Source organism: Vicugna pacos, chromosome 1, assembly GCF_048564905.1.
Source record: "Vicugna pacos chromosome 1, VicPac4, whole genome shotgun sequence".
Classification (NCBI taxonomy): domain Eukaryota; kingdom Metazoa; phylum Chordata; class Mammalia; order Artiodactyla; family Camelidae; genus Vicugna; species Vicugna pacos.
Genome location: NC_132987.1, coordinates 27874704 through 27899652, shown reverse-complemented (window position 1 = coordinate 27899652; position 24949 = coordinate 27874704). Strand labels below are relative to the sequence as shown.

Below are 24949 nucleotides of genomic sequence, written 5' to 3'. Positions count from 1 at the left end.
CTTTAAGGAGGCTACATGGCATGTGCTCTTCTGAATTGATGCTTTGAAGACTTGGTGGCTGGATGAGGTCCTGGGTTCAATCCCCAGGACCATTAAATAAATAAATTAAAACAAAACAAAAAAACTCGGCAGCTGGTTACTCTGGCAGTTAGATCTCCCATTTTGAGCAGTACAATATTTATTATTCATGGATCACAGTGGCAAGTGGCAAGCAGTTCAACCTAAGAAAAACAAGTCTCTTAAACTAAACTTCCTAAATCTGACGAGTTCTTGTAAGACTGAGCCATTATTAAGCTGGCTAATTTTTGTTCAGCGACTTCCCCTAGGGCTAGCTACTCATCTACAGCATACTTAATCCACCCTAAATAGAATGGAATGGAAAACCATTAAATTTTAGTTATCTGTTCTTGTTTGTTTAGGAAAAGGCAATAGAAAAAATAAACTTTTGATAATTATTGATATTTAAATTAAATAAATTTGTTTTACTGCAGAAACACAGAAGAATAAAAAACCTATAAGGCATCAGTAAACACTAAGTAAATACCTATCATTAGTTTAGTAACTTCAAAAATGTTCCACCTTTATTATTTTCCCTTATCTTTATCTTCATTCAGGATAGTAAGAACTTTTGATTCCATTTGGTTAGGTTTTTTTTTGTTTTTTTCCTTATTTGTTTGAATGTTGCAGTCAGGAAAATCTCGGAATCTTTTGGAAAATTTTTGGAAGCTCTAAAATTAATCACAAATAGGAAAAAGTGATTTGATTATGTATTTATCCTTGTGAGAAGTTTTTTTTTAAAAGAAGAAACGTCTTGTGGAGTTCAAGAGTTTGGGGGATAAACTCAGCCCCTAAATAACTTTATTTAAAATATTTTGAGTATTTATATTTGTGTATATGTGAAAATAGGTCTAGAGATTTCATCAGGTTCCTGAATAAGACAACAGGCTACCCAGGTTATCAATCACCAATATAAACATATTTTTAATTTCAGTCTTTAATATGTAGAAAAATACCATTAGAGATTTGTATTTTATCAAAGATATTCTGGTTCCTTTTAATCCAAAATTTAATTAGCAGGAAGGATTGTAAATATGTATTTCCTAACTGGCAACAGGGAGCACTGTGCCGCCCCACCCCGCCCCCCCATAAATAGAGACCTAAACGCTGGGTCTGATTAAGCAGGGCCCAACCTGAGACCCCATCCCCCCCTCCTCAAACACTCTCTGGCATTCTGGGTTCCAGCCCTCTGTGTTCCCTTCAGGTGAATCACCGTCTGATTCCTGCAGGTTCAGGAAGTGCTCTTCCCCAGTCTACAAATCTCACCTCCTCTTAGATGTGACTCATTTCTATTAGCGAGAGAGCAAGTTGCTCCAGTTGTTCCGAGCAGGAGAGCTTGAAAGGGTGCCCCAAAGGACAATCCCAAGGCGGGCAGGGGAGCACCCACCTTCTCTGGTAGGGACGGGGAAAAATGCTAATTTTTTTATGCTTTAGCAAAAAAACGACATCCCTGCCGACCTCATGTTTCAAGGCTTATTCTTAATCAGAGTTGAGGAGCCTGTTTCAACTTGAAGACGTCCGTATCAGGTGAATGGACAGCCAGCTACCGCAATGAAAGGTAAATGAAGTTGTATTTTTTTTTAATTTCTTAAAAGCCATGGTTGATACGACATAGCACTGGTTAAGGCTGTAATTATACTATACTCTGTGTAAACCTGAGGGCTGAATAAAAAGCAGGAATGAGAAGGCTAAGTGAATGAGATCCACAAGTCCTCTTCAGGAGGTGCCACTTTCCCAAACGGGGGACACCTGCCCTTCCTGGGACTTCACTGTTTCCAGCACAGGCAGGCGGATAACGTAAACCGTGTACTGTGCCTTCAAACGTGGAAATGATGCTTTGGAAATCACTTCTATTAGGTGACTTTTTAAATCACATTTGCTTTATTCGTTGAGTCAAATCCAAAGTCCCTTATAATTATTTCCCAAGACCCCAAATTTAAATTTGTTCCATAATCTTTCATTCACATTTTTTAAAAAAAGAGATCAAAAGAAAAAAAGATGATTTTTCTCTCCCAATTGTCTCATTTTGATAAAAGAATTTCAATCTTTTCATTGTACCACAAAGAACAGGGCAATCCTCATTCTGATTCCTCAAGACATCGTGTTAAAACATGTCAGGAAAGGCACTGGGCAAACTGCCCAGCTCCTGACGAGCAGCTTAGAACAGCTCAGTCCACTTCACGTTCAGACCGGTGGGGAGGTGCTCCCTTCATTGAGGGACTCCGGAAGCAAGCATGCGGACGTGAACCCTTCTAAGTTATAATCGGGATTTTAAAGGACAGGCGAGCCTAAGGCGGGGTGACTTTCCGATTTATTGGGTTAAGGTTTATCTGCTACAGAATTTCACATCATATATTCAGAGTGGATCTGCTTTCATGTTAGGTGTGTCAACACTTTTAACAACAGCTTTCTTTTGTAATTCTAATTCGAGACTCCAATTTCCTAGCAAAATGAACAAGAAAAACTTTGGTTCTATGTTACCAAATATATATATGGGGCAGAGGAGAGCCAGATACTATTACTTATTTTATAGTATTTCTATTATTATTTCTGCCAGTTCAAGGTTAACAGTGTTTCCCTCCTTGGGATCACAGGACACGTGCTCTCTTAGCCCTTCAGCAATGTTCCCAACACCTATTTGAAAAGTGTCCCAGGTACATGTGGGCTAAGGAGATGGGGCTCGAGGAGCAGTTAGATTGCTGAAAACCACACTTAAGGATGTAGCCTGGAATGTAATTAGTCAGAAAATCGTAACTATTTCATGAAGAGACTGAGGCAAAAATTTCCGGGCTCGAGACAGTATGTTGAGAGGGCCTGTTAATCCACGGATACAGACAGGTGAGAGACGGAAAACGAATTAGAATGGATGTTTTCATTTAGTTAGTGGTGTCTGTGCCCCCTTCAAAGTCTGCCTGCTTCCCTTCCTTCCTATCTTAGGGCTTCACTTCCTTTAAGAACAAAAAATATTTCACCCTTAGCCTTACACTCTGAGAAAATGCCACAGAAATTTAAGACAGCGGAGACATGAATGGCGATTTGTCCTTTGCATACCTCTAAACTGAAAAAAACTAGGCAAACCCATGAAATGCCCCCAGAGACCAGTAAGAGGAGTGGTGGTGAGGGCAGGACAGAAGGAAGGTGAAACCCAGGTAAAAGTTACCCGGGAGCACCCCCGTCTCCAGGGCACTGCTGTGTGCACAGGCACGGGACAGGAGTTTGACTTAGAGCAGAAAGACCAGGAATCACAGCAAAAGGACTGGGGCTTGGGTGCTGATGATCTCAAAGCCACCAGTGTGACTCAGGCAAGCCTCTTACTTCCACAGCAGCTCAGGGCCCTCCCTCACAGTAAAACGAGGGGATTAGACTGAATGATCGTTAGAGGCCCCCTGCACGGCCAGATTTCCATGATCCAGGTGATGTGCTGAGGCACTAGGGTTGGTTATTAAGAACCCAAGGCTTGGACCAAACCAAGGATGCTGGAGGGGACACTGTGTAGAGCCAATGATGAGGTGGAAGACTGGTCCTCCCCTTTTCTGTCCCAGCCAGCTACCTGATGTTAATCAAATCTCAACCTCTTTTGGCCCCAGATTCTTCCTCCACAAGACAGAGATAAATACAGATTGCTCTTGCTTCCTCGGGTGGAAGTTTTTCATTAATACAAATGCAAGGGCCAAGAGCAGTTCTTACAGCTGTGACCATCTCAGGCAGAGAGGACAGAGCAGAGGCAACCACGATCCTGTGGTTAAGAGCTAGATGAAATGAACCCCACGGAAAACAGCAAGGTGAACAAGAAACAAGATGCAAATCCTCTGCTTCAGGCCAATGGTTTAAGCCAAGCTCCTATCTGACCTGTTGCCAAAAAATTTCCAAACTTTCTATCTCCTTATATGGCAAATATGGGCAGAATAGAGCATTTATTCTTCATCTTGTACCTGATTGTCACATTTTATCTTCCAATGACATTCTTACTTACCAGACATGAACAAACCTACACTAGAATGCATTTGAAGAAGAGTATTGATTAAGTTTCACTTGGTGTAAGGTATCACATTAAGTGATCCATATCAGTGATTCTTTAATTTCTTTTATAAGGCAAATTTAATAATAATAATTTCTAGCATTCTGGAAGAAGACAGTAACTCCTTAAATGACTTTTTCTACTGTACTCGTATGATACAAACTGTCTTTCTAAACCTTAATACTAAAACAGCAATCATTAGCGTGCATTGATAGCTTAATATATGTCCAAGACTACTGCATATTTTAACGTATATTACTTCTTTGAAAAAACCTCACCCAACTTTGAGATGTATGCTGAGGTCACCCCATTTTACATCTGAACAAACTGAGGCTTAAGTGTTCTACAAGAAAGCAGCAGAGCTCTGACCTTGAACAAAGTCTGCCTGCAGTCAACCATGCTCTACTTTTTAAAGTTCTGAGTAAACTCAGTATTTGCTATTTTTTTTTGTCAGTAATTTAGGTAAATTATACAGATTTCTGATTTCTTTGCTGTACTACTTGACTGCAGTAGATAAATGGCCATCTTGGGCACATCATGCCCTGTAACCAAGGTGGAGCTACTTTACTTCCTAGTCTTCCCAAAGGAGACATCAGATTATAATGAAGCCGCGAACCTCCAGTTTGTGTGGAAGCAGCAGCACAGAGTAGTTAGAGCACAGGACTCTGAGTGACCCGTGATCAAATCTGAAGCTGAAGGTCCTGCCCCTCACCAGGCGCATTAACCTGGGTGAGCTCTAGCAGTGGAAGAACAGCCAGCACCTGTCTGCTGAAGGAGCCTCTCCAAGCCTCAGTTTTTTCATTTGAAAAATGGGCACACTCTTCTTACTACCACCCAGGAAGAATCTATACAGTGAGTTCTTCCTAGATGCCAAGCTGCAATAAAAGGTCTATAAGGATCGAGGGGCATCATACTGTGGTAATACCTCATTCAATCGTCAAATCAATCCTGTGATGAATGTTTTAGAGAAGAGGAAAGTAGGGCACAGAGGGGCTAGATAACCTGCCCAAGTAAGTGGCAGGTCTGCAACTTGAATCCAGTGTCTTTTTCATAAATTAAAATTTATCTAAATAATTTAGAACAGTCCTAGGTACAAAATAATATCAGCCAGCATTTGCTGAAACCATACTCTTATTAATGTTGTTTTTGTTGTTGTGCCTAGCAAGATAGAAACACAGACTTCCCAGCTGCCAGAGGAGGGTTTGTCTATAGCCTGAACATGCTCTTGGGTTAGAGATTACCGACTTTCAGCCACCACAGTGACAGATTCTCCAGAGGACAGAGTGGAGTCAAACTCTGCTTTACAAGTCTGTGAGTCTAAAGGGTACCCTTTGCTAAAATTATCAAGATTCTGGTTGCTTCCAAAGTGGAAGCCACCATAACAGAGGGCAGCAGAAACAAACTAATCGAAGGTCCCTGAGCTAAAGGAGCTTATGATCTAGTTGAATAAAGAAAAATAATAACAGAAAAATACTTGGGTTATTAGCATTCAGCTGTGTCTGCTCTCGGGCTGAGAGCAGACAGAAGAGATCCGAGAAAATACTACGTGGACTCGAGACTGCAGGCACTTTCAGACCTGCCACGCTCCTTTTGGGGTGGATGACCTACCTGTCCAAACTCGTCCCTCCTCGTCACTGCCAGACTCAAAGGTTAGAAATGTAACTGAAAACAAATCATCAGTGGGCTTCTCAAAGCAACTCAGATTAAGTCGACCAAAAGGCAAGCCGGAAAAACTGCAAAATTAATTGTTTACTGGCTGTATTTATAGAGACAGTCCTGTGGGAGGGTACAGCTCAGTAGCAGGGTGTGCGCTTAGCACGCATAAGGACCTGGGTTCAATCCCCAGCACCTCCATTAAAAATGAATTAAAGAAATCTAATACCTATCCTCCTCCCCAAAAATTAAGAGTCCTTCACATGGTGACTAGATACAGTGTGGATACTGAGGGCAGCCCTTAAATAATCACAGCCTCAATTATTTTTTGGTTGTTTCAACCAAGCATTTTAAAGTCCTGGGAAATGAAAACTTTAAACAAGATAAAAAGATGAAAATTGTCTACGCAGTACCCATATAATATGTAGCTAGACGAATGAATAAAAGAACAGTGGATGCCTTCAAAAAGGTAACTACTATATCAATATTTGAGCTATCATGATCACCGTTCAACAAATATTATGGTTTTTATTTATTCATTTATTCAACACCAATATTCTCTTTCCCTTGAAACACTGATTCTAATTTCGTGTTGTAAACAAAACACAGAGGTATAATTTGTGATGTGGAAAAAAGCCTCAAGTGTTATTTCTATTTTTCATCCTAAGACCCAGAAATACTGAATATCTGATACATACTCAATCCCTTACAAAGTCATGCTGGGACTCCACATGGACACTATTTAGAATCAGTTTGCAGGTCAGACAGACACTAAATAACTGACCAGTGCAGACAGGAATTTGAGAGCTCAAAGCTGAAGGCACACGATGTATGAACATCAGGGAGCCTAACACTTGCTCCGAGGGCCGCCTCGTTCCTTCTCAGTCCTGGAAGACACTCCCAGCAACACAGCTGTCCTGGAACCAGGGTGGCCAAGCCAAACACCTCTGCCCTTACCGTCTCCCACCCTGGCCCCGGTGGGAGATGGTGTGTTTCCCCATGTCTCTCCCTCTTCTCTTCTGTGAATTACAACCCAGTTAACTGCACGCCAGGCAAGCACTCTCTCCAATGTACTCACGTGGCTATTTATTTAGATCCTGGCTAAGTCACCCAAAAGGTTTGAGGTAGTTTACAGAGATGCTTAATGTGAATTAAGTTCAAATGAATGTTAACTAAGAAAAATGGAGCCTAGGAAAGGCAATGGTGGGAAATTAAAAGCCACGTGAGGGGTTAGTTCACCAAGCACATTAATTCCTATCTCAACTCCAACAGGAAAACAAGAAGGCATACTGATGCAGTTCTGGTAAATTAGCAGCAGGCCTAAAGGAACACCATCCTCAATATGGAGACTAAAAAGAATGTTCTCTCAGAGTCCTCATAGAGGAAAACAAAGTTATGTCGAATACGCGAAGAGCAGACACAATGAAAAGGGTTGAATGCCTGGAGGTTATCAACTCAAAGTTCAGTCCAGGCAAGGCTGCTGTACGCAGGCAGGTGGGAGAACACATTTTCATCACACTGCTGTCTTCCTAACCACTCTAGCACAGCCTCTCTGCCCCCTTCTTTCCAGTATACCTGATTTTAATTAGCAAAATTTCCCAAGCGCTAGACATATTAAGCTGAAGCATTAAAAAGTGCCATTTTGGCCTATAAAAACATTTCCATACAGTTCCACCTAATGCATCAGCATCAAGGAAAAAGAAACCTTAGAGCTTTTGAAAAAGTATTTATCCCCAATTAAATAAAACGCCATTAAGTTCTAAAATCCTAGAAATGGTCTCAAAGCTTGTCTTATAAGCTCATCACTTTCAGATGAAAAAGAAAATATCATGTTAGGGGAAATTAGTAAAAATGAGGGGCAGGTGTACAGCTGGCCTGAGGTAACAAGGCTGTAAGTTCCACAAGATGCTGGCAGAAACTCCATGGAGAGACCTGCGGCAGACCCCGCAGGAAATCAGATGTCACTAACTGTAACCCAGGGACAAGTTTATTTGGTCTGTGTTAACAAAATTAAGCCAAAATTTAAAGTCCATGCCATTTTATATAAAAATCTATTTTTCTTGTAAATCCGATAATCTGGTGGCAGGTGACTCACACACCTGTGTGGCAACCACCCGGAGCCTGGCAGTGGGGCAACACTCCCCAGGTCACCACGGCCCCCAGCCCTCCTGACGGTCTCCTCTGACACTTGAAGCTGCTGCTGCATTTTACTGGCAGGCTGGTTCTGCTGATTACTTCCTCTTCTACCCAGCTCACTCTCCTCACTGACAATAGATACGGTGCTATGTTAGAATTTGCAGTCCACTGCTTCAGTCCCCTCACTTCCCCAGTGAGCTGCTCACAGACCTCAGAGAACCAGGGTCTGATCCGCTTTCCCCCGGTCTTTGGCCATGCCTTACATGAGATCAGCTGCCACCAGTCCCTACTCTCTCAGCCCTTGTTCTGTTTCCCTTCATTTGTAAAGAAATAAGATAATGAATGCTAGTGAAGTTGACAGCAGGACTTACTTTAAAATAAAAAGTTAATGGAATTCACACACACATATATATTATATAAAATGAACTACAGGTGATGCTGGATCCTCCCACCACATATGTGTGCAGGGGAAGGAGGTGGTATTTCTTGTTTTTATGAGAGGAGAAAATGAGACACGGTGAGGGTTTGATGCCAAAAAAAAAAATTTGTTAAATATCCATTAGTATTCAAGGCTTCACTAGAGAATCTTTATCATTGAAGGTAGAGGATGAAACTGAGGGAAGACTTAGAATAAGGTACCGGTCTTATTTCATTAATTAAAACAGCATTACAGTTTGGTTAAACTGTGACTCGAAAAATTAGGGTAGCTAGCCTGACACCCATTCTAGTGGGAGAGGCCTTGAGGATACCTACCCCCTCATCTACAGTCCAGAAAACCATGGTGATGACCTTATTAGAATGGTGGCTGTGACAAGCATCACCATGAAGAATAATTATGACCCTACGTACAATCAATGCTTAAGCCATGGAAGGACCCTCCTCAAACAAAGAACATCTCCATAAGTCTGTGAAGAGCATCCTTCCTTTCTTAATAGGCTGGTAAATGGTAATCAAACAACTAAAGACTTCACTTAGGGTCTTGGATCCTAAGAATTTTTTTAAGGGACCAGAAGGCACTTAAATGCATTTGGCTTAGAACATACTCATCCAAAACCACTACCTTGGCTATTGGGATTGCAGCCTGTAACCAATTTGACCAGCCAACTCTGTATCAATAATCCAGAGTTTAGCTATGTATAAATTACACTTTGCCTAAACAGAACATAAAAATACACATTTCAGTTCAGGAAAAGATAAAATTTGACTATATGAGTAATAAGACTTTTACTATTAAGCAGAAAAAAGCTAATATTTGCCATGAATTATACCTTTATATTACTGCAGCACTTAGAATAGAAAATGGACCTGCATACAGTCTTTCTTCAGATTCTCACAGCACCTTTGGGAGACAGGCCAGGTGTTTATTACTTTCCTCATTTCACAGATGGGCAGCTCAAGCTCTGAGAGGTAAAATGCTTTGCTCAGGGTCACAGAGTCAAAGACTGAGTCAGAAACGTAGCACCTGCCAACTGCACTGAGGTCCAGGACACCGTGCTGGCTACTTCTGTGGTGCCACTGAGATGGTCAAGTAGTTCAGCAGAGAGACAGCCTGCTCTGGGGGTCACAAACCCTGGACCTCATGTCCGGGCTTTGCCTCTTACTGTACGTGTGATGCGGGACAAGTCGTTGAACCTGGATGAGGTTCCTCAACTGGACAATAACCTGGTTTGGGGTAAGGTTTGTAACCTTAAAACAGTAAAAAGGAAGCTTTAGACACAAACCTTGCCTTCAGGGAGTTTACACCAGCAAGACCCTGTAAGGACAGGGATGGTGGAAAAGCCTTCAGCATATTTTGTTAGCCTCTCACCTAATATTGCTCCTTCATCATCATTTAGCCAAAACAGCTGCCCATGAATCAGTAATGAGCTACCCAGTTCACACCACCCTCTGTCCTTCCCTCAGTCAGTCAATCAATCAATCAATGAGTGAATGAGTAACAAGTTAACTAAGTAAGTAGCCACCCAGAGGTCATCTGGGGGAAAAAAAGTTAAATCTAAATGTGAACCAAAATATGTCTAATGCAGGCTACAGATGCCCGGAACAACTTTGCAAAGAGAAGTTTAGTACAGTACCTGACAAACCAGAATGAAGGCTGTGTGCTTTGCATTCCGGCACCTTTGGGTTACTGACTCCAAGCCTGCATTAATGATGTGCCCTGTGAATACAGTGACCTAATTCTATTACAAAAAGAAGTAAATTATACCCAGTGAGGTAACCTGTTTCTTTCCCAAGGCCTTCAGCAGAACTGCATCTTAGCAGTATTAGAACACGAACTCTCTCTCACTCACACTCTCTCTCTGGTTTAAACTGGGAAAGATTCTTAGGTTACAAGTGATTCCAAAATATGAGAGAGGCTGTACCTTTCACCAGAAGCTTTGCCTTACATGGCTTTTGTGAACATTGCACCTTGACACTGAAGTTTAGGGACTACAGCAGTCTTCCCATGTGATCTACCAGTTTAGAATAGATTTTCTATAAGAAAGTGACCCAAAAAATCCCCTCAGATCTGAAATTCGCAATTCCAGAGGCGAGCTTCTAAAGAACTTACTGGAATGTGGAGAACAAATAAGAGAAGTAATTACACTACAACTCTGTCATTTCAGAACCACCGCCACCACCACCAAATAATCAGTCCAAACCATCGTGAGCAGCTGCAGCTAGGGAGTAAGCATTTAACTGGCATTTATCTTTCAAATCTTGACCCGAAGGGCAATAATGAGACCCTGGGAAGCCAGGGAGAATAAAGGCACTGCCACAACCTGGCGGGCACCCCTGCCGGCTCTTCCTGCTGGGAGGGAGTTTCCCCAGCTTGGCAGCGGCGGCTCCCCGCCCATGCTGAGATCTAGCCCAGTGAATTTTAAGAGCAAGGCTGTGTGCCCAAGGTAGGAGTTCCGGAGCCCGGGATGCTGAGGCTTCCCAGTCTTCCCACTACCCTCCCAGGCAAACAGCAGGAGGTTTGCAGCCAACACACCTGGGTTCAAGCCTCTGCCCCAGCATTAATAAACCTTTCCTTCCTTGAGACCCAGAATCTCAGTTTTCTCAACCATAAAAGCAGTTTAACAACACAACCAGTAGGGTTTTTCACTTAAAAGGCTGTAACAGAGGCACTGGGCATAGAGAAAAAGCTCAGCTGTGACCATTAATTATTCCTCGAGTGTGCACTAAACAGCAGATCTCCTGCCGCTATTTTTTCTGGGTTGCTAAGAGGCACCAGGAAAATCATTTGTTAAGAATGCTAAGTGCTCGCTTTGGCAGCACATATACTTAAAAAGAATGCTAAGTGTTGGTCAGTAAAGCAAAAACAGGAGTTGGTAGAGAGGGGGCGGAGGAAGAAAGCTATGTGCATAGCCAATGTAGAACATCTGATGAGCCATATGGGTCAAATGTCGCCACCAAAGATTAAATGATAAATGAATCAAGAGTTGCAAAATCAAGCACCTATAGGATCAGACAAGCATCTCCCCAGCGCGGGGGCCGGGGGATGTCAGCAGAGGATGCTGTGAGCTGGTGACCCGGGGAGCACATCCCCCAAAGGCAAGAGGCAGCTGCCACTACCAGTTTCACACTGAGTGTGAAACTCAGTGAGGGCAAATCTCCTTTTTTAAGATGGGATCCAAATCTGGATTCTTACGTGAAATTTCCTGATGTTTTCCACGTTGTTCAGGCCAAACAAGACCGCATCTCCAGTTTGGAAGACAGCCGTTCCCTTACGAGCTTGACAAGGAAAACAAACCCCACCTCTGCCCTATCCTCCTCCTCCCACTCCCGGCCCTTCAAAATCACCCCCAGGACTGCGCTGCATTAACTGTATTCCAGGGCAGGATAATGGAAGAAACTGCAGACTCGGTTTCGATCAGATCTGGTAGGAACCCTGACCTTACCTATTACTAGCTGTGTGAGTCAGGGCAGGTTAATCAACATGTCTGAACCTTAGATCTTTCCACCTGGGGAGGAAAATGGGAATAAAACATGCTTAGGACATAGGCTGCTATGAGGGCTGCCTGAGAAGTCAAGCACAGAGTTCCAGGCTTAAGATACAGCAACTGAGGACATGTTCATCCTTTTCTACCATGTCATTTCATTCATTTTAAAAGCCAGCTTACAACCAATCACATCACAACATAGTTGATAAAATAGTCAAAGGATGACATCAATGGATGGCTGGAAAAAAAACCCAGAAAATCTCTAGGCATCGATACCACTGAACCTCAGGAATGGCTGTGAAACCTGGAGCTGCCACAGACATCACATTCTCGAGAGCTTTCGTCAGCTCTCAGCTGAGGGAGCAGTAGGTGGCAGGACAGGTCTCCCGCCCATCAGCGAGGTCCTGGACCCGAGCCCATTACTGTGGCTGAAGCAATCCTTGTTGCAACACCCTGCAGGCGCTGGGGCGTGCAGAGGGTGCGCACTGCTCTGCAGTGAACTGCACAGGGGGCCCGGAAGCTTCGGCGCCACTGGTGAAGAAAGATAGCAGGCAGATAATGCTCAGAGGCACCTTAAAGGAAGCTCTTGAAGCAAAAAGATCAGTCAAATGACTTCTCACAGGGCGGCTAAAACCACAAACCGCTTGAGAGTCTCAGAATAAACAAGGTGGCAAGAACTCGGTCTCACCATGTGTACAAACCTGTCACTCACTAAATACACTCTATTGTGCACCTGCAATATGCAGCGGGGCTTACGAGGCTTAGCCCGTCCCCTGTGCAGCTGTGCCAGATGCTTCATAAACACTCACTCCAACCTCGAAGTCAGCCCATAATGGATGCTCCATCACACCCACTGCTATACATGAGAAGGAGGCTCAGAAAACTGGCAGGCAGCAGAGTGGGGATGGGAACCCAGCGCTCCCCCACACGGCCCCCACACTAGGGGGAGTGGCAAGGTTTCTGTTTTTTGTGGTTTTTGGTTTTTGGATTTTATTTTGCCAAACTAGGAAAATACTTTAAAATGTAAGTCATTAAATGAGAAACTTGGCAAAATCTCCCACCAGTCCTGTATCTATCTCTACCTCCCACCTGCTCTCTCTTTTTCCCATTGCAGGCATGTTTTTTTGGAAAGAGTTGGCTGAAGTCGCTCCCTTACGTCCTCACCTCACAAGCATTACTCAACCCTCAGTCATCAGCCCTCTGCTTCTACCCCCACTTACCCCCACACACCCCTCCACCTCCAGGAGGACGCAGGCAGCCCGGGCAAAGACCGACAATGACCTCTTTGTTACTAAGTCCCATCCAATGGCATTTCGCGTCCTATGTCTCTTGACTTCCCTGCACCATAAAACTAGTTACAACCTCTCATCTTGGTTCACGTGACATTCATCTTTGCTGATAACCCTTCCAATTCTCTGACCACTCCTCCAGGCACTTCTCTCTCCTTAGGATTGCTCGGTGAAAACATCAAGGTCAGCCTTCTCCTGTCCTCAGTCTACTGGGCAGGTTCATCCTGGGCAATCTCATCCACTCCCATCGCTTTTTCTATCACTGATCTTCTGTCGACCTTACATTTACAGCATCAGCCAGGAGCACTTCCCCAGGCTCCAGGCCTCTATCTTCAATTACTTAGCAGACATCTGTACATGGATACTACACAGGCATCCTGAAATCAAAGAACTGAAGTCTGAACTCCACCCCCCCTTTAATGTGCTCCTCCTCTCTTGGGCCTGAACATCAATGAAGGAAACCAACACCCACTGCCAAATACTGGAGGCCACAACACTCCTCCTCCCTTTGCACCAACACCAGTCAGTCACCAATTCCTCAACAGGCCTCAAATTTGCCTCTCTGCCACTCAAGGCCATCACCGTCTCCCCACCAGGTAACTGTAGGTTGTCGTGGGCCACACTCAACATTTCCACATGCTCCTTTCCCATTGGACCTTCAGCAAACCTGCCACAACCTAGCATCAGAGCTGCCCTGATCTCCACTCCCTCCACTAGGGGACACCTCTGTATTTCCAAAGCATCCCAACCTCTCATTCTTTACTCTGTGGTCTGTTTACTTCTGGATCCTCAACTAGACTCTAAACTCCTTGAAGGCAGAAACTTAGCCTCCTCATCTTTACAATCCCAGGGCCTAGAACATGAGTAGACCTTCAGTAAACGACCTTATGGAAAAGGTCAGATAACGGTTGACACTGAAGGAGAGGTAAAGATTTCCAAGGTGTGGAAAGAGGGGGAGAAAGGAGGTCACTTAAGAGTATGAATAGGGAAGAAGAAAAGCAGGGGGCTGAACAAAAGGCATGCCCCTCGATAGACGCAACGGTCTGGCTAACGTAGAGAATTCCTGATCAGACAAAAATGATCTTGAATGTCATTTAGGCAAAGACTAATGGAAATAACACAAGAAAAACTACATTTACAAAGCACATAATTTATAAATACGTATTCTAATTTAACCTCATAATGATTCTATTGAGTAGATACTATTGTCATCTGACTCAGAGGATTAATTACAAGATAAGCAGATTCCCCCAAGTTTAGTGCCAACTTTTAACCAACAGGACCCAGCATCTTTTGGCTTCCACATTCCATGATCTCCAACCCTAAAAAAAAATAACTCCTTATATTTCATTAGTAACTGTAATTCAAGAATTCCCCTGTCATATCACACTCAGGCTTAGAGAGCATGACTATCTGGGTTATACAGAAAGAAGAATCTAGCAACATGAAGCAGGAGAGATTTGAGAGGAAAGAGGTAAGAAGCAGGAAGACCACAGAGGTCAGTGCAGGACCACACATGAGACTAGGAGGGCCTCCACCGGGGGACGGGAGGAGCCAGGTGAGGACGAAAGCAGAGAAATGCTACTGCGACACAGGAAGGAGAACGCCTAGGTCAGTGATGGACGAGGTGAGCTATCCAACCTCTCCACCAAGAGATGAAGAAAATATTCATAAACAAGGATGAAAGGAAGACAGTTTGTTACAAAGAAAGGGAAAAGAGCTAATGTTTAGAGATGCTGAGTTTGAGGAACACAGAGAGACAGCACGCTCCAAGGTACATGATGGACTGACGTCTGGGGAAAGGAGGAGTAAGATGATGGAAGAGAGGCGATTGCCAGGCATCCAAGGAGACGCGAACGCTCTTGAGAAAAAGAGAGTGAAAAACTGTGGCCTGATCTGGGTAAGCAGTTCATCTAGAGAAGGAAGTAAAAGAGATGCAGGAGGCAAGAGACAACTCTCAGAAGCCGGTAGAGGAAAATAAAACATCTCATTTCCCAAACCTGGAAAACAAATTTGACTCCAGAAAATTCAAATATTATGTCTGAACTAATTAAAATTCAACTCTTCCATATAATTTCAATATGAATGAAGAAAATGGGAACATGGATCCCCCACCAAAGTACAAATCATCACTTATAACCAGAGTTTGGATTTTGGACCCAGTTCTAATAGAAAAAACAAATAAATGAATCATCCAGATCACTAAGCAGCACCCCTCACCTACTTCAAGGGGTCGAACGCGTGCTAAATGTACTTTGCATTTTAGTATGTTTTTCGAGACGACAGGAATGTGCTTATTAAATACTTTTCCTTGGTCTTAACTCATCCATTAATGTACAGTGAATTGCTGTTTCTCTTCCTTTTTTTTTTCTGTGTACTCTTTCTTCCTTTTATAGCTTTTTTTGAGATATAATTTACATACCATAATTTTCATCCATTTTAAATGTACAATTCAATGATTTTTAGTAAATTTAGTAAATTGTTGTGCAACCATCATTATAATCTAGTTTTTATCACCCCCATAAAACCCCTCATGCCCTTACAGGTAATCTCCACTCCCACCCCAGCCCTTTTAACCTACTTTCCACCTCTGCAGATTTGCCTCTTCTGGACAGTTCCTCTAAATAGTATGTGGTCTTTTGTACCTGGTCTCTTTCCCTAACAAAGTGTTTTTGAATTCAGCCATATAATAGCTGCATTTCACACCTTTTTATTGCTGAGTAATATTCCATTATGTGATTACACTACATTTTGTTTACCCATTCCTCAGTTGACATTTGGGTTGATTCAACTTAGCTATTATGAATAATGCTACTAAAAGCACTTGTATATAAGTCTTCGCATGGGCACGTGTTTTCATTTCTCTTGAGTAGATACTATCTATGAGTGGAATTGTTGGGTCATAAGGTAAAAAATTTAGGTTAAACTTTTTAAGAAACTACTAAACTGTTTTCAAGGTGGTCATATCATTTTAAATTCTCACCAACAACCTATGAGGCTTCCTCTCTCCCCACATCCTCACCAACCTTGGTTGTTGTCTTTTTTATTTATAGCCATTCTGGTAAATGTGAAGTAGTATCTCACTATGGTTTTAATTTGACTTCCCCAATGATGTTGAGCATTTTTTCACGTGCTCTTGGTAAAATGTCTAAACAAATCTTTAGATCACTTTTTTGGTTACGCTGTTTTCTTCTTATTAGGAAATTGTACAAGTTCTTTGTATACTGTGAGTTTAATCCTTTATCAGAAATGTGATATGCAAATATTTTCTCCCAGATTCTTTTCCGTGTCCTCCTTACTGGCTAACTGTCTGCTCTCTCACTGCTGCTTGTGGCTCCCCCACTTCTAGACACTGCTTCTCCTTCAGTGGGGGTAAGCCGCACTGGTTTCCTTGTAATCCAGTAAGGTCTAAGTGAAGTCAAGAAGGGGAAAACCATGTAACTTGCACGCAGAGGAACATAAAATTAAAGATGTGTTTTTCATGGAAACTTCCTGAAATGTTTCCATGAGAAGTTGGATTCAAGAAAATTATGTTTACTAAAATCGAAAGATCATTATTATGAAGTTTAGAAAATTGCCTCAATCATTCTCCTGGGTAAACTTTAATAGATGAAAAAAAAAAGCCTTGTCTTCCTTTAAAAATACTGCAACACTGGCACCCAAAAAGGAGGGACTCTAAGGACCTAATCGTTGTCTGTGACCCGTTAACCAGAAGCACCTCTGACTGCCCAACATGCGCCACATGCCGTAGCCATTACAGGTGAGGCAGGGATGGAGTGTCTAACTCTCAAAAGAGATGATGGGTGTGGGAATCTCTGAAAATTTGGAAACCCTTTTTAACATCTACTAATAAATCCAGCATCTAAACTTCACATGATACTAGGGAACAGAAGAAAAGGACAAAGTAACAAAGAAGTAGAGGCTAAGTGCCTCTCCGCGTGCTGCCCAACTCTTACACACACCTTTTGCCTCCCAAGTCCTCTTTCCTTGCTGACTCAGCAAATGTAACTGCTTACTCCGGCCAGAAGACTGCTTCGTCCTGGGGGCACAAGGTTACCTGTGGTCCCTCTGCAGGGGTGGGGCAGACAAGCAATGCCAGTGAGGGGACTTGGGGATCTCACACGGTTTCGCTTCATGAGTGTGACTTCCCCTAGAGCCGTTCCATACACACATGTTTGCCTTCAGCGGCACACTTTCCAAAACAGTTCCCACGATTTCTTCTCTCTTTGACCAACCCCTGAAGGAAGTCAGAACACAGCAACCAGATGAGGCTGCTGAAGGAGGAGTGGGGGAAATGTGTTACAGCATTCAACGCGCCGCCTGATCTCAGGTAATTGTTATAAAAAGGTTGTGAAGAATCTGAAGGTCAGAAAAAATAAGATATTTAGACAAAATCACACACCAGTCACTCAAAGGCAATTTAATTATTCCTAGCCAAATTCTACAGTTATCACAAAGAAACACAAGGACTTACGAGGCAAATGTTCAAATGATATTAAATTCTTAATGCGGATCTATGTTTGAGGAAAATACAGAAGCCCATGTAAATCTGAGTCCTGATGGGTATGTTTTAGGTCCTTCAGTCCATTTCTAGAAAGGCCAGGTGATCTGATGGAGGAGATCCAACTGGTAAGTGTCAAACCAGAACTAGAACTCTGGACATTACAGGAAGAATTGGATGCTGACTGCATGTGAGCTTTATAAAACACTCTTACATGTATCAGTGCTAGATCTTTTACTTTTTTTAATAGTCTCCAATCGTATCTAAGTCCCATCATAGATGCATACATGAGCTGAGGCTTGAGGGGGGAATGAGTTAGAAGCAGGGATGGGAAGACATAAGCTAATATGCCCTGAGTGCATCCTTGGACCCAGGTTCTGACAAGTGCCCTACAGATGATCTCACATAATCTTTATTACAATCGTATAACAGAGTATCATCATTCTCATTTCAGAGATGAGGACACTGAATCACAGAGATGTTAAGTTTCCCAGGGCACTCAGCAGCATTAAGATGGAGAGCATACACAGAAATGGCCCGTGCTTTGTGGCAGGCTGAAAGGGATGCGAAAATGAACAGCTCTTGTCTGCTACAGCCGTTCATATCCAAAGAGATGCTTTTTCTGAATCATGGAGGCATATATGTGTATTTCTTTCATTTTTTAAAAGAAAAGATCAAAATGCCATGTGTTCAAACTCCTACCCAACTGTTTCTGTTTTTTCTTTTTTCCCCAGAAATCAAACCAGGAATAACCTATGCTGAACCCTTGCCTCAGTCGCCCCCGAGTGTTTCCTGACACATATTCTTGCTTATAGCCCATCTTAACTAAAGAATGGGGCTCAACTTGACACTTGCAAAATTACCAGGTAAGCCATAGGAAAAGAAAAATAAAAAAAAAGAGGGGGGAGAAATTCTTACTTGCTCAATAACTGATATATACACTACATGGCAATTTGCGGGTTTTAGGGGCCACCAAACCAACTAATAAAATAAACCAGCACTTATCCTTGCCTTTCATTAGATGTAAAACAGCAACCATGCAGGATGGCATCACTGAGAGAAATTTAACTTGCCATCACTTCATTTGAAGCTTTGTTTCATCTACAGACCACCTCTAAAAGGACAAGAAAGATTAAATTAATAACAACTGGAGAAGTCTTTTTATATCCAAACTAAAGTATATATTACCTTCCAGACGTAATAATCTAGATTAAGGTTCACCAAGGTTCCCTAAGAGGACAAAGACCATTATCTACTCACACTACTGGGCAACTAGAAAGTGATCGTGCCAGGGCAGCTGTGCCCAGGCAGTGACACCCTGTAATGTGCATGACTCTGGTGTTTCATTCCTGCCTGGCAGGTAGAGCAGCGACATTATTGTTGATACTTTCACATTTTGTGCCAAAGTGTGACACGCCCCAAGGAGCAACCATGTCGCTTCCTCAAAAGGAAATGGGACCAACATTCTTTCCCCCTCCATTGTCTGTAATGTGACTGCAATCGATGAGATAAACTGTAACCAGCACCCGAAGTTACAGAGTGAATGCCTGCTGAGTACTAGATACTACACTTGAAATGTCTGCAAGGCATCTAACACTCAGAAGCCAAACGCTGCTATTTATTCCTTTTCACGAAGTCATGAAGTGGCTAAACCAGGACTGTCAAACAGGACTTTCTGCAATGCCCTTTATCTGCACTGTCCAATACAGGAGCCACATGTGGCCAGTGAGACTTCTGGCTACAAATCGTATGCATTTCTCCAACACACACAAGCACAGGCAGCCCCAGCCCGCAGTCCCAGCATACCCTCCACAGTACGACTCCCACACACACAGACACAGCATGATGATTTACCATGGAACTAGAGCTATTACATCACTGCTTTTGTTAAGTTAGTTTAAAAGCGGCTGGAGCAGGAGCGGGGGGTAGGGGAGAAAAATAATAAAGGAAATCTGACCCTCAATTATCACTCTGTAATCAAGCTCTGCACTGAATAGCCCAGGGAACAACATCTCGGTAAACAAGGAGTGTGTGAGATGTAAGAGAACACCCTTTACACTGAAAAAACAGCTTCAAATTTTTATTAATTGAATCACTAAGCTACCTGTCATATAAAATGTTCCCTAACTCGGCCAAGTTCTTTACTGACCGTGACTAACAACACGACAAAACCACCGGGGCGAAGACAGCCACTTGCTCTTAATGGTCGTTGTTCCTGAGCAGGAACACGGTGCAGAGAAACGCTTCGTAACAAACCCACAGGCTCTGAAAGACCTGGGGCAACAATGCAGGTGGTTGAGAGAAAAGAAGGCGTAGACTTAATTCTTAAAAAAAAAAAAATCAGTGTCACACAAAGCTCTCAACATTAAGTTCTGAACCATCCAGAGCAACCACAGATGGCTCCTCTTGCTTCTTAGGAACCGTTTTCCTTTCTTGTTACTGCCATATTATTTCATAGAATGACCCGTGATGGGCTTTAACCATTAATTTAAGCTGCTAATGCAGCTTGATGTGCACTTTACTTCATTTGCAATCATCAAGTCCAAGCCTATTCCATTGAATTAAAAAGTCCTATATTCCAAAATGGTAATCCCCTAAATAAGTAAATAAACCTAATTACCTCCACCTCCAAAAAAAAAAAAAAAGGCAATCCCATACATAAAGTAAGGAAGCAAATACTGTGAGGTGACGCAATCAGCAAGCTGGGCAGCAGACTGTCTCAAAGCCACAGAACAGTCAGCAGTCACTCTGGAACCAGGTCACTTGTGCCTGATATTCCTCATGACTCAGCGTATATATAAGGACTATTTTTGACATTCTGATTTAAGACTATCTTTAATAATATCTATAATTGATCGGTAAATGATCATCATTTACTAAGGGTGCTTGTTCGTACAATTAAAACTTTATATAATGAACAGACACGAAATCCTTAAACACCCCTGAGAAGTATGGGTCCTCCGGTTCCACGACGGATATGCACAGCAGACCCAGTGAGCCAGCACGAAGGGCTGAACCAGTCCATGTCTAGTACGCTACAGCTTGGGGGCCATTCTATTTGCGTCTACGATGGCTGTGAAAATCATTCCTTAGTAACTGTTACAAGGCACAGCCATCATTTCAGGAGGTAATGCAGCTGCCCCTTTTCAGACTGGACCACGTATCCCAATTAAAAGTTACGTTTCCTCTCTCCAATTCCCTTAGGGTTCTACTCTGGGTTATAGAAAAGTAACAGCTAGTAGTTTAATTGGGGAAATTAATTCAAGCAGGTATCTTAACCCAGGTAAAACTGCACATCTTCAGAAGCTTCTAAAGGCATGGATGCTCACGTGGATCTTGTGGTGCAGAAGCAGCCAAGCCAGCAACACTTCATTAAGTCAAAGTAAGCTTGAACGATACTGTTCAAGACAATACCTGAAACTGGCAACAGTAACATAGATGGCAGCTGAATCAGTCATTTTAAACTTGTAAAGCTTAATACTTCTGTGGGTCTCATCATAACAGGCTAGTCCAGGTATAAATTAACAGCCTGTGTAAGGAATTCAAGCCAGGAAAACCAGTTTTTAAAAACACTTGTAGCAGAGAATAAAAGAGAAAGAATCAGAAAGAGGACAAGGTTACTTAAGGAAGAGTCTACACTTACATTTCAGGCAGCAATTTAAGAACCTGTTTTTGAATTTTAATCATCAAAACTATCATCCCTGGTTCAGTTCTTCAAAGAGGAACAAAGTATACACTACACTGCCTGTCATGTAGGGAAATGAGGGCTAAATTCATGCTGTTTTACCTCTAAAACAAAATCAATTCAAAACATGACTGTAATTAAACATTATTAATTAGTGAGAGGTGAAAATTCAGAAATGATTTTCCTTGTAAACTTACAAAAAGTAACTTCAAAAAGTTCATTTGCAAATTGTTAGTTCCAGTTTGAAAAAAAATTTTAAAAAACAAAATGTAACTGGATTACAAGAGCCAAGTGATTTACTGGGGGTCGGAATGCCTGCAGGGATTGCAGACTGCTGTGCAGGTCTGACCCCTGTGGAGGGAAGAGGAGGAAGATTCAGACTGCAATGCAGTTTGAAGAAAGTTTTGACCAGACTGATGAAAAGTGCTCCAGCCAAAGTCACTGGTCAGGGGAATCCCTACTGTCCCAGGAACAGCCGTTCTTAGTAGCCTTCCTGTGCTCAGTCACGGGCTGGGAGCAGTCCACGGGAACATGCCATCAGCAAGAAAACAGTGCTGGATTCAGAGCACTGAGCTGGAGTTGCCCATCAATTACACCCCCTGCAGGAGGAGATCTGAGAGGCCCATTCCAAGAGCTGTCATACACATCCCAATGTTTATAAACAGTATCATCAATTATAGGATACAGCAGGTATAGGTCTCTAACAATATGAGCTAAAAATTCCAAAATAGCACAAGATTTAAAATGTTCATATCCTAAATGCAATAGGTATAATCTAGTCTTACAGATAAAAAGTTACCAGCCTACAATGATTTTTAATAATTGTCCTCTCTGATAATGAATTTGAATGTTAATAACAATTGTTCCTTTTTGTTTCTCTTCCTGACAATGGTCCCTAAAGTTTTTTAAGCACTGTAAGGAAGTCATGAGCAAAACATTCAAAATGACCCACTAGTTTTACTCTTTCCTAATTCCTGATGATTAAACAGCTTAAAACTGAGAGAGACAGAGAAAAGATATTTCAAAGAGCATGCCAAATACTGCACTAAAAGAATAATCACAAGCTACCATTTTTCCTTGTTATACAAAATTTTAAGTTTTGTGCTCCCAGATTTTGTTGATTCTAGTTGTAATGATGTCAAACATTGAGTTAAAAATCTAATCAGGATAATTTTTACTGATATATTTATTTTCATTTTTAAACGGTGAGCATAGAGAACCAGAAATTTCACAACTTACTCAAAGGACTTGGGGAGAGGGATGGGATTTAGGGGTGAGGGCACCAATTCTTGAGCCACTCAAAATATTAACAATGTACTAAAAAGATTCTTTAAAGACATTTTTAAACAAGCCCAAAACAGCAAGATTTCAGCCTGTAAGGAAGCCTAGCAGTCTGGGGAGTACACACATGGAGCACTGATGTCTCCCCACTTCTCCTACAGATGATGAGCTGCACGGCCAAGGCAATCACACTGCAAGTAACGTGAGCGATGGACCAGGAATGAACACCACCGTTAACAACAAATTTGACACCATCGTCTTGCCTGGGCTCTACCTCGTTATATTTGTGGCAAGCATCCTGCTGAATGGTCTAGCCGTGTGGATCTTCTTCCACATTAGGAATAAAACTAGCTTCATATTTTATCTCAAAAACATAGTGGTCGCTGACCTCATAATGACGCTGACATTTCCCTTTCGAATAGTCCACGATGCAGGATTTGGACCCTGGTACTTCAAGTTTATCCTCTGCAGATACACTTCAGTCCTATTTTATGCAAACATGTATACTTCCATCATGTTTCTTGGGCTGATAAGTATCGACCGCTACCTGAAGGTGGTAAAGCCATTTGGCGACTCTCGCATGTACAGCATAACTTTTACGAAGGTTTTATCTATTTGTGTTTGGGTGCTCATGGCTGTTCTGTCCTTGCCAAACATCATTCTAACAAATGGTCAACCAACTAGGGAAAATATTCATGACTGCATCCAGCTCAAGAGTCCCTTGGGAGTGAAATGGCATAAGGTCATTGTCTATGTCAACAGCTGCCTGTTTGTGGCTGTGCTGGTGATACTGATCGGATGTTACATAGCCATATCCAGGTACATCCATAAATCCAGCCGGCAATTCATAAGCCAGTCGAGCCGAAAGCGAAAACATAACCAGAGCATCAGAGTGGTGGTGGCTGTGTTTTTTACCTGCTTTCTGCCCTATCACTTATGCAGGATTCCTTTTACTTTTAGTAACTTGGACAAACTTTTAGACGAATCAGCACACAAAATCCTGTATTACTGCAAAGAAATGACACTCTTCTTGTCCGCATGCAACGTGTGCCTGGATCCAATAATTTACTTTTTCATGTGTCGCTCATTTTCAAGAAGGCTATTCAAGAAATCAAATATCAGAACCAGAAGCGAAAGCATCCGATCACTGCAAAGTGTCAGAAGATCAGAGGTCCGCATATACTATGATTATACTGATGTGTAAGAGTTAAAGGCCACCAGGCCTTCTCTTGTTTGTTGAAGTTAAAATGTACAAAGTGTAAATAAATGTGTCTTTTGATTATCTTCGCCTGAGCCCATCAAAATATGGATGAAAAGAGAACTGAAATGGTATGAAATCGAGGTATAATTTGGAACCAAGAAAAACATTAAGGCATGCCAAAAAGTGAAATCAGCAGGAGGTGGTGGGCAGCTGAGTGGCAGAGGTCACGGCTCAAAGTTTAAGGAGCAGATTGCAAGGGCAGAAAAGGCCACAGCAATGCCAGCGCACTGTACCTGCCTTCCAGGAAATGTTGATGCTCTGAAGCCACTTTTGAGAGAACAGAAAGTATAGAGAGCTGTATCTAACCCTGAGCCTTAAGATTTGGGAAGGAAAATGCTGTTTTCAACACAGCTCACTAATTGCAGATACAATAGAGTAAATACGGATTTCTAGGTCTTCTTGTCATTCCTCCTAGTAACCACCTGCAATTTTTGGTCATCATCCCGTCTCCATTTATCAATGTCTTATGCCTGTTAGAAAAGCTTGCATGGTATGGTGTGGGGGTAGGCAGGAGACGGTTCAATTTTATTTTTTTAAGCAATGTGTTTGAAAGATTGAATTCAACTAACTGATTTTAAACTTAGGCTGTTTCAGAGGGGAGAAAAGTGTGAATGAGTACTCAGACAAGTGGATTTTGGAGAAAACACTCTGAACTTACGCCTGCCATTATTATACCCAATATGCTGTATTTGAATTCTCATATGCTAAGGGTAGAAACACAGATGGTGGATATGTAGACACAGTCTATTAAAAAGCCACTGAATAGTCTATTTTAGAAAAACTATTAGTAAAATAGTCTTCTGTTTAAGCTCTATCCCATCTTTAATAGGCATATCAATTAGTTTAAAAATAACACCTCCAGTTGAAGAATAGCATAAATCAAGTCAAAAAAGTTTAAGAGTAACCCTTTAAATCTTAGCCTTCATCCTTTTCCAAAGCCTGCAGCTGCCTGACCACTGACTAGGTGCCTCATCTATTCCTGTATGAGGAGCCAGGAAGCAGTAAAAGAATGTAAGCAGTAAAAGCAGCAGCGAAGGCATGTTCGTGGATGAAATGGGGACAAAGCATGTGTGCGTGCGTGCACACACACACATAAAGTAGTACAATACTTGAATATAATCTAAAAAACTCTAAAAAGTCAAAAT

General features: G+C 42.2%; 2 protein-coding genes across 11 annotated transcripts in view; one reads left to right on the top strand and one right to left on the bottom strand.

Moving 5' to 3' along the window:
- MED12L (mediator complex subunit 12L) overlaps window positions 1–24949 on the bottom strand; it is a 295438-nt gene that overhangs the window by 104201 nt on the left and 166288 nt on the right. The window lies entirely within an intron of this gene.
- On the top strand, window positions 1331–23825 carry GPR87 (G protein-coupled receptor 87). 2 transcript variants are annotated; one of them, XM_072959017.1, is made up of 4 exons: window positions 1331–1615; window positions 17320–17406; window positions 18312–18443; window positions 22705–23825. In XM_072959017.1, exons 3-4 carry the CDS (start codon window positions 18410–18412, stop codon window positions 23745–23747), a joined length of 1077 nt encoding a protein of 358 aa, XP_072815118.1. In that variant the 5' UTR covers window positions 1331–1615; window positions 17320–17406; window positions 18312–18409; the 3' UTR covers window positions 23748–23825. The 2 variants fall into 2 exon arrangements, with proteins under 2 accessions (XP_072815118.1, XP_006202869.1); XM_006202807.3 differs by lacking the exon at window positions 17320–17406 and having other exon boundaries at window positions 1334–1615.